Source organism: Oncorhynchus clarkii, unplaced genomic scaffold (genome assembly GCF_045791955.1).
Source record: "Oncorhynchus clarkii lewisi isolate Uvic-CL-2024 unplaced genomic scaffold, UVic_Ocla_1.0 unplaced_contig_214_pilon_pilon, whole genome shotgun sequence".
Lineage (NCBI taxonomy): Eukaryota > Metazoa > Chordata > Actinopteri > Salmoniformes > Salmonidae > Oncorhynchus > Oncorhynchus clarkii.
Window position 1 is genome coordinate 196,699 of NW_027257928.1, and position 10,802 is coordinate 207,500.

Consider the following 10,802-nt stretch of genomic DNA (forward strand, 5'->3'; position numbering starts at 1 on the left):
AGCAATTATGTCTGATTCACTGACAGCTACAGGCGGATTGTTACACAAGGCTGGATCTGGAGAAGAGGAGAGGAGAGGAGAGGAGAGGAGAGGAGAGGAGAGGAGAGGAGAGGAGAGGAGAGGAGAGGAGAGAATGGGAGAGAATAGGGGAGGAGAGAACAGAAGAGAGGAGGAGAGAACAGAAGAGCGGAGGAGAGGAGAGGGGGAGAGAACAGAAGAGGGGGAGAGAGAACAGAAGAGGGGGAGAGAGAATAGAAGAGGGGGAGAGAGAATAGAAGAGTGTGAGGAGAGAACAAAAGATTGGGAGAGAAAGGAGGAGAGAGCGAGGACAGAACAGAGAAAGGAAGAATAACAAGAGTAAGAAGAGCAGAGAAAGGAAGAGAACAGAGAATATATAAGACGCATCTCTTCCTTCTTCTGTTTTCTCTGACACACTGAGGCCCGTGAAGAGGAGACCTGTGTTTGGCAAAGCAACAGAGACAAATCTGAGTTTGACAGAGATTATCAGGACCGATTAGAACGGCGTCTGGGAGCCAAAGTCTGGGAGCCAAAGTCTGGGAGCCAAAGTCTGGGAGCCAGGCCATGATGGAAGGCTTTGGACGGTAGTACAAGTACCTTAATCGCCCTGATTTTCAACTGGGAGCCGATCAAGAGAAAATAAAACAACTGATAAAAGTATATCCTACTACTATCGCCTCTGTTACGCCCTGACCTTAGATATCTCTGTGTTCTATATATTTTGGTTAGGTCAGTGTGTGACTAGGTTGGGTAATCTAGGGGTTTGTATGTCTAGGGGTTTATGTATGTCTAGGGGTTTGTATGTCTAGGGTTTTGTATGTCTAGGGTTTGGTATGTCTAGAGTTTTTGTATGTCTGTTTTGGCCTGATATGGTTCTCAATCAGAGACAGCTGTTTATCGTTGTCTCTGATTGGGGATCATATATTGGCAGGCCTTTTCCCCACTTTCTGGTGTGGGATCTTGTCTATGTGTAGTTGCCCGTTTCATTTGTTATTTTGTTAGTTTGTTCAGTGTTCATTCTTTATTTTATTTTTTTATTTTTTGAATTTTACCCCTTTTTCTCCCCAATTTCGTGGTATCCAATTGTTGTAGTAGCTACTATCTTGTCTCATTGCTACAACTCCCGTACGGGCTCGGGAGAGACGAAGGTTGAATGTCATGCGTCCTCCGATACACAACCCAACCAAGCCGCACTGCTTCTTAACACAGCGCGCATCCAACCCGGAAGCCAGCCGCATCAATGTGCCGGAGGCTACACCGTGCACCCGGCAACCTTGGCTAGCGCGCACTGCGCCCGGCCCGCCACAGGAGTCGCTGGTGCGCGATGAGACAAGGACATCCCTACCGACCAATCCCTCCCTAACCCGGACGACGCTAGGCCAATTGTGCGTTGCCCCACGCTGCAGTACAGCGCCCTTAACCACTGCGCCACCCGGGAGGCCCCAGTGTTCATTCTTTTAATAAAGAGAATGTACGTATACCACGCTGCGCCTTGGTCTCCTTCATATGATGAACGTGGCGGCCTCACTTTAAATAAAGGTATATTCTACTATTCTATCACCTCACCTTTAAATAAAGGTATATTCTACTATTCTATCACCTCACCTTTAAATAAAGGTATATTCTACTACTCTATCACCTCACTTTTAAATAAAGGTATATCACCTCACCTTTAAATAAAGGTATATTCTACTATTCTATCACCTCACCTTTAAATAAAGGTATATTCTACTATTCTATCACCTCACCTTTAAATAAAGGTATATTCTACTACTCTATCACCTCACTTTTAAATAAAGGTATATCACCTCACCTTTAAATAAAGGTATATTCTACTACTATCACCTCACCTTTAAATAAAGGTATATTCTACTATTCTATCACCTCACCTTTAAATAAAGGTATATTCTACTACTCTATCACCTCACTTTTAAATAAAGGTATATCACCTCACCTTTAAATAAAGGTATATTCTACTACTATCACCTCACCTTTAAATAATGGTATTAGTTGTAATCCTAGTAAATAACATCTGTGACTGGTTGCACTTCCTTCTACAAAGCCTTCTTCATTCCTGAACTAGCTAGTTAATAGATGCTAGGCAATTGCCAGCTGCTAGGTAGTCACTATGTAATTAATAGTTACTAGGTAATTAGTTACTAGTTAGTTAAAACTTACTAGCTAATTACTGGTTACTAGGTAGTTAATAGTAATTACTAGTTCATCTGTAGATAATAGTTACTAGGTAATTACTAGCTATTAGGAGGTTCATAGTTACTAGGTAATTGCTAGTTAAATGTAATTACTAGTTACTAGGTAGTTAATATTGACTAGGTAGTTACTAGTTACTGGGTAGTTAATAGTGACTAGGTAATACTCGTTCATAGGCAAGTACTAGCTACTAGGTAGTTCATAGTTATTTACCAGATAATGACTAGTTGCTAGGCAACTACTAGGTAATAATTGTGTCGAGAATTACGTAGAAATGAATTGGATAGAAGGTTCATGAAGAGCTAATTAACAAGTACTTAAGGGGTGTAATTTCCTGCAGCTCTATCTTTCTAAAACACCATGCCGTTAGAGATAACGATTTAGAGAAAATATATATTTTTGTATTTCCGTCGTCGTTCTTTTCAGACGACAGATCACAGAGACCATACCGTTCATGAATAATCCCCTCGTTCTGGTATCAAGTCATGTATGTAGTGATATCATGTATGTAGTATCATGTATGTAGTGATATCATGTATGTAGTGATATCATGTATGTAGTGATATCATGTATGTAGTGATATCATGTATGTAGTGATATCATGTATGTGGTGATATCATGTATGTAGTGATATCATGTATGTAGTGATATCATGTATGTGGTGATATCATGTATGTAGTGATATCATGTATGTAGTGATATCATGTATGTAGTGATATCATGTATGTAGTGATATCATGTATGTAGTGATATCATGTATGTAGTGACATCATGTATGTAGTGATATCATGTATGTGGTGATATCATGTATGTAGTGATATCATGTATGTAGTGATATCATGTATGTAGTGATATCATGTATGTAGTGACATCATGTATGTAGTGATATCATGTATGTAGTGATATCATGTATGTAGTGATATCATGTATGTAGTGATATCATGTATGTGGTGATATCATGTATGTAGTGATATCATGTATGTAGTGATATCATGTATGCAGTGATATCATGTATGTAGTGATATCATGTATGTAGTGATATCATGTATGTAGTGATATCATGTATGCAGTGATATCATGGATGTAGTGATACCATGTATGTAGTGATATCATGTATGTAGTGATATCATGTTTGTAGTAATATCATGTATGTAGTGATATCATGCATGTAGTGATATCATGTATGTAGTGACATCATTTATGTAGTGATATCATGTATGTAATTGATATCATGTATGTGGTGATATCATGTATGTAGTGATATCATGTGTGTAGTGATATCATGTAGTTGTCCATATGGTTTCATTGATGTTCACTACAACTGTTTCATAGCAGAGAGAATTCATCATTTAGGTTACACTACCATTGCATTCACCTATAGATTAATTAATGGTTAGGATTTAGGGTACACTACCATTATATTCACCTATAGATTAATTCATGGTTATGATTTAGGGTACACTACCATTATATTCACCTATATATTAATTAATGTTTATGATTTAGGGTACACTACCATTGCATTCACCTATAGATTAATTCATGGTTATGATTTAGGTTACACTACCATTGCATTCACCTATAGTTGTGAAATAAAGTACAAGGTATTTTGTTCCTCCCAAGTTCCACCTGATTACACAGTGTTGTTTAACCCCTAATAGTCTCTTGTCTATGATATTTACCATTACAACTGTTTTAGATAGAAATAACATGGACCATGTAGCTTTCTGATTCTGTTTTAGGACACCTGGGGGTTTCAGAAACAACATGCTCCATGTAGCTTTCTGATTCTGTTTTAGGACACCTGGGGGTTTCAGAAACAACATGGACCATGTAGCTTTCTGATTCTGTTTTAGGACACCTGGGGGTATCAGAAACAACATGGACCATGTAGCTTTCTGATTCTGTTTTAGGACACCTGGGGGTTTCAGAAACAACATGCTCCATGTAGCTTTCTGATTCTGTTTTAGGACACCTGGGGGTTTCAGAAACAACATGCTCCATGTAGCTTTCTGATTCTCTGTTTTAGGACACCTGGGGGTTTCAGAAACAACATGCTCCATGTAGCTTTCTGATTCTGTTTTAGGACACCTGGGGGTTTCAGAAACAACATGCTCCATGTAGCTTTCTGATTCTCTGTTTTAGGACACCTGGGGGTATCAGAAACAACATGCTCCATGTAGCTTTCTGATTCTCTGTTTTAGGACACCTGGGGGTATCAGAAACAACATGCTCCATGTAGCTTTCTGATTCTCTGTTTTAGGACACCTGGGGGTTTCAGAAACAACATGCTCCATGTAGCTTTCTGATTCTCTGTTTTAGGACACCTGGGGGTTTCAGAAACAACATGCTCCATGTAGCTTTCTGATTCTGTTTTAGGACACCTGGGGGTTTCAGAAACAACATGCTCCATGTAGCTTTCTGATTCTGTTTTAGGACACCTGGGGGTTTCAGAAACAACATGCTCCATGTAGCTTTCTGATTCTCTGTTTTAGGACACCTGGGGGTATCAGAAACAACATGCTCCATGTAGCTTTCTGATTCTGTTTTAGGACACCTGGGGGTTTCAGAAACAACATGCTCCATGTAGCTTTCTGATTCTGTTTTAGGACACCTGGGGGTATCAGAAACAACATGGACCATGTAGCTTTCTGATTCTGTTTTAGGACACCTGGGGGTTTCAGAAACAACATGCTCCATGTAGCTTTCTGATTCTGTTTTAGGACACCTGGGGGTTTCAGAAACAACATGCTCCATGTAGCTTTCTGATTCTCTTTTAGGACACCTGGGGGTTTCAGAAACAACATGCTCCATGTAGCTTTCTGATTCTCTGTTTTAGGACACCTGGGGGTTTCAGAAACAACATGCTCCATGTAGCTTTCTGATTCTGTTTTAGGACACCTGGGGGTTTCAGAAACAACATGCTCCATGTAGCTTTCTGATTCTGTTTTAGGACACCTGGGGGTTTCAGAAACAACATGCTCCATGTAGCTTTCTGATTCTGTTTTAGGACACCTGGAGGTTTCAGAAACAACATGCTCCATGTAGCTTTCTGATTCTGTTTTAGGACACCTGGGGGTTTCAGAAACAACATGCTCCATGTAGCTTTCTGATTCTGTTTTAGGACACCTGGGGGTTTCAGAAACAACATGCTCCATGTAGCTTTCTGATTCTGTTTTAGGACACCTGGGGGTTTCAGAAACAACATGCTCCATGTAGCTTTCTGATTCTGTTTTAGGACACCTGGGGGTTTCAGAAACAACATGCTCCATGTAGCTTTCTGATTCTGTTTTAGGACACCTGGGGGTTTCAGAAACAACATGCTCCATGTAGCTTTCTGATTCTGTTTTAGGACACCTGGGGGTATCAGAAACAACATGCTCCATGTAGCTTTCTGATTCTGTTTTAGGACACCTGGGGGTATCAGAAACAACATGCTCCATGTAGCTTTCTGATTCTGTTTTAGGACACCTGGGGGTTTCAGAAACAACATGCTCCATGTAGCTTTCTGATTCTGTTTTAGGACACCTGGGGGTTTCAGAAACAACATGCTCCATGTAGCTTTCTGATTCTGTTTTAGGACACCTGGGGGTATCAGAAACAACATGCTCCATGTAGCTTTCTGATTCTCTGTTTTAGGACACCTGGGGGTATCAGAAACAGCATGGACCATCACCATTACATGCACCTATAGATGGGAAATCAAGTATAAGGTATTCTCTTGTTCCTTTCTCTTACATTTCATTATGTCCTCCCACAGAGTTGTTTAAATAGTAGAGTAGAGTCAAATATAGTAGAGTAGAATATAGTAGAATAGAATAGAGTAGAATAGAATGTAGTAGAATAGAGTAGAGTAGAATAGAGTAGAATGGAATAGAGTAGAGTAGAGTAGAGTAGAATAGAATAGAGTAGAATAGAGTAGAATATAATAGAGTAGAGCAGAATATAGTAGAATAGAGTAGAATAGAATAGAGTAGAATAGAATATAGTATAATAGAGTAGAGTAGAATAGAGTAGAATAGAATAGAGTAGAGTAGAGTAGAATAGAATAGAATAGAGTAGAATAGAATAGAGTAGAATAGAATATAGTAGAATAGAGTAGAGTAGAATAGAGTAGAGTAGAATAGAATATAGTAGAATAGAGTAGATTTAGAATATAGTAGAACGGGAGTACATTAGAGTAGAGTACATTTAGAATAGAGTAGAGTAGAGTAGAGTAGAATAGAATATAGTAGAGTAGAGTAGAGTAGAATATAATATAGTAGAGTAGAATATAGTAGAGTAGAATATAGTAGAATAGAGTAGAGTAGAGTAAAGTAGAATATAGTATAGCAGAGTAGAATAGAGTAGAGTAGAGTAAAGTATAATAGAGTAGGGTATAATAGAGTAGATTATAATAGAGTAGGGTATAATATAGTAGAGTAGAATAGAGTAGAGTAGAACAGAGTAGAGTAGAATATAGTAGAATAGAGTAGAGCAGAATATAGTAGAGTAGAATAGAATATAGTAGAGTAGAGTAGAATATAGTAGAGTAGAATAGAGAAGAGTAGAGTATAATATAGTAGAATATAGTAGAATAGAATAGAGTAGAATAGAGTAGAGCAGAATATAGTAGAGTAGAATAGAGAAGAGTAGAATAGAGTAGAGCAGAATATAGTAGAGTAGAGTAGAATATAGTAGAGTAGAATAGAGAAGAGTAGAGTAGAGTAGAATATAGTAGAGTAGAATAGAGAAGAGTAGAGTATAATATAGTAGAGTAGAATAGAGAAGAGTAGAGTATAATATAGTAGAGTAGAGTATAATATAGTAGAATAGAATAGAGTAGAACTTCATTGATGCCAACTTGGTAAATTGTTTGATCACCACAAGCATCAGCAATGATTACATACTACTTAAATACAACACACTACTTAAATACAACACACTACTTAAATACAACACACTACTTAAATACAACACACTACTTAAATACAACACACTACTTAAATACAACACACTACTTAAATACAACACACTACTTAAATACAACACACTACTTAAATACAACACACTACTTAAAAGACACCTGCACCTTAGGAGCTATAAGAGAAAGACAACCATCAACGATGTGTTCCTTTCTAGTTACCACCTTAGGAGCTCATTTTGGTTGTGGGTGACTAGATTAGTATTGTATTGTCAATTATTTGGCAGGTTGAGCTCCACGATCTTTGCAGTTATTACTATATAATCACAGCTTCGGCATAATGGACCTGTCTGTGCTAGTTGAACAGACAGTGGTGTTAACGATACATTGTTTCAGAACAGAGCAGAACAGAATGACATGACACCTTCTACAATGTGTGGTTCCCAGGGTAACAAAGAACCCAATTAGGTGAACGGAACACAACAACGCTGTTTACGGAACCCGACACAGATAAAGGGGTTTCATGTGTCAAATGGCACCCTATTCCCTATTAAGTGCACTACTTTTGACCGGGGCCCATAGGAAGTAGTGCACGATCTAGGGAATAAGGGTGCCATTTTGGGAGGCACACACTGACACAGACAGCATGGTAATCAGGAAGGAAGTTAGCCAGCCAGAGTCATCAGGTGGTGGAATTGACAGAACAAAAGAAGATTGATTTCTGCTCTGTTTCTACTCGGCAGAACATTCTCCTCAATCAGAAGTTCAGCTACTGACATGGGGCTGAAGAGAGACTGTCAGACTAGCTAGTCTCTGTGATAGGGGCTGAAGAGAGACTTCTGCTCTGTTTCTACTCGGCAGAACATTCTCCTCAATCAGAAGTTCAGCTACTGACATGGGGCTGAAGAGAGACCGTCAGACTAGCTACTCTCTGTGATAGGGGCTGAAGAGAGACCGTCAGACTAGCTACTCTCTGTGATAGGAGCTGAAGAGAGACTTCTGCTCTGTTTCTACTCGGCAGAACATTCTCCTCAATCAGAAGTTCAGCTACTGACATGGGGCTGAAGAGAGACTGTCAGACTAGCTAGTCTCTGTGATAGGGGCTGAAGAGAGACTTCTGCTCTGTTTCTACTCGGCAGAACATTCTCCTCAATCAGAAGTTCAGCTACTGACATGGGGCTGAAGAGAGACTGTCAGACTAGCTAGTCTCTGTGATAGGGGCTGAAGAGAGACTTCTGCTCTGTTTCTACTCGGCAGAACATTCTCCTCAATCAGAAGTTCAGCTACTGACATGGGGCTGAAGAGAGACTGTCAGACTAGCTAGTCTCTGTGATAGGGGCTGAAGAGAGACTTCTGCTCTGTTTCTACTCGGCAGAACATTCTCCTCAATCAGAAGTTCAGCTACTGACATGGGGCTGAAGAGAGACTGTCAGACTAGCTAGTCTCTGTGATAGGGGCTGAAGAGAGACTTCTGCTCTGTTTCTACTCGGCAGAACATTCTCCTCAATCAGAAGTTCAGCTACTGACATGGGGCTGAAGAGAGACTGTCAGACTAGCTAGTCTCTGTGATAGGGGCTGAAGAGAGACTTCTGCTCTGTTTCTACTCGGCAGAACATTCTCCTCAATCAGAAGTTCAGCTACTGACATGGGGCTGAAGAGAGACTGTCAGACTAGCTAGTCTCTGTGATAGGGGCTGAAGAGAGACTTCTGCTCTGTTTCTACTCGGCAGAACATTCTCCTCAATCAGAAGTTCAGCTACTGACATGGGGCTGAAGAGAGACTGTCAGACTAGCTAGTCTCTGTGATAGGGGCTGAAGAGAGACTTCTGCTCTGTTTCTACTCGGCAGAACATTCTCCTCAATCAGAAGTTCAGCTACTGACATGGGGCTGAAGAGAGACTGTCAGACTAGCTAGTCTCTGTGATAGGGGCTGAAGAGAGACTTCTGCTCTGTTTCTACTCGGCAGAACATTCTCCTCAATCAGAAGTTCAGCTACTGACATGGGGCTGAAGAGAGACTGTCAGACTAGCTACTCTCTGTGATAGGGGCTGAAGAGAGACTTCTGCTCTGTTTCTACTCGGCAGAACATTCTCCTCAATCAGAAGTTCAGCTACTGACATGGGGCTGAAGAGAGACCGTCAGACAAGCTACTCTCTGTGATAGGAGCTGAAGAGAGACCGTCAGACTAGCTACTCTCTGTGATAGGAGCTGAAGAGAGACCGTCAGACTAGCTACTCTCTGTGATAGGGGCTGAAGAGAGACTTCTGCTCTGTTTCTACTCGGCAGAACATTCTCCTCAATCAGAAGTTCAGCTACTGACATGGGGCTGAAGAGAGACTGTCAGACTAGCTACTCTCTGTGATAGGGGCTGAAGAGAGACTTCTGCTCTGTTTCTACTCGGCAGAACATTCTCCTCAATCAGAAGTTCAGCTACTGACATGGGGCTGAAGAGAGACTGTCAGACTAGCTACTCTCTGTGATAGGGGCTGAAGAGAGACTTCTGCTCTGTTTCTACTCGGCAGAACATTCTCCTCAATCAGAAGTTCAGCTACTGACATGGGGCTGAAGAGAGACTGTCAGACTAGCTACTCTCTGTGATAGGGGCTGAAGAGAGACTGTCGGACTAGCTACTCTCTGTGATAGGGGCTGAAGAGAGACTGTCAGACTAGCTTCTCTCTGTGATAGGGGCTGAAGAGAGACTTCTGCTCTGTTTCTACTCGGCAGAACATTCTCCTCAATCAGAAGTTCAGCTACTGACATGGGGCTGAAGAGAGACTGTCAGACTAGCTAGTCTCTGTGATAGGGGCTGAAGAGAGACTTCTGCTCTGTTTCTACTCGGCAGAACATTCTCCTCAATCAGAAGTTCAGCTACTGACATGGGGCTGAAGAGAGACTGTCAGACTAGCTAGTCTCTGTGATAGGGGCTGAAGAGAGACTTCTGCTCTGTTTCTACTCGGCAGAACATTCTCCTCAATCAGAAGTTCAGCTACTGACATGGGGCTGAAGAGAGACCGTCAGACAAGCTACTCTCTGTGATAGGGGCTGAAGAGAGACCGTCAGACTAGCTACTCTCTGTGATAGGAGCTGAAGAGAGACCGTCAGACTAGCTACTCTCTGTGATAGGGGCTGAAGAGAGACTGTCAGACTAGCTACTCTCTGTGATAGGAGCTGAAGAGAGACCGTCAGACTAGCTACTCTCTGTGATAGGAGCTGAAGAGAGACCGTCAGACTAGCTACTCTCTGTGATAGGAGCTGAAGAGAGACCGTCAGACTAGCTACTCTACCCACAGGTCTCTCTCTACCCACAGGGCTCTACCCACAGGTCTCTCTCTACCCACAGGGCTCCACCCACAGGGCTCCTCCCACAGGGCTCCACCCACAGGACTCTACCCACAGGGCTCTGGTCAAAAGTAGTGCACACTATAGAGAACAGGGTGCCTTTTGGAACACAGCCTAGATGAAGAAATAAATGTCTGCCAGCCAGCCAGCCAGCCAGGAAGCCAGCCAGCCACCCAGCCAGGAAGCCAGCCAGCCAGCCACTCAGCCAGTAGACACAGTGCTCAGAGCTCTTACCTTGACATGCAGGTATCGTTGAGTCCCAGGTATAATACCCAAAGGCCGTCTTCTTACAGACAGCTGTGGCCTTTCCAATGAGCCGGTAGCCCCGGTCA

General features: G+C 41.6%; 1 protein-coding gene across 1 annotated transcript in view; it reads right to left on the reverse strand.

Moving 5' to 3' along the window:
* Window positions 1-10,802, reverse strand: part of LOC139393681 (CUB and sushi domain-containing protein 3-like) — a gene marked incomplete at its 5' end in the record, with an annotated part of 562,572 nt that overhangs the window by 130,009 nt on the left and 421,761 nt on the right. The window contains one exon of the mRNA XM_071142025.1: window positions 10,705-10,802. This exon is cut by the window's right edge and continues 91 nt beyond it. Within this exon, the coding sequence (XP_070998126.1) occupies window positions 10,705-10,802 (98 nt within the window). The remainder of the gene's footprint in view (window positions 1-10,704) is intronic.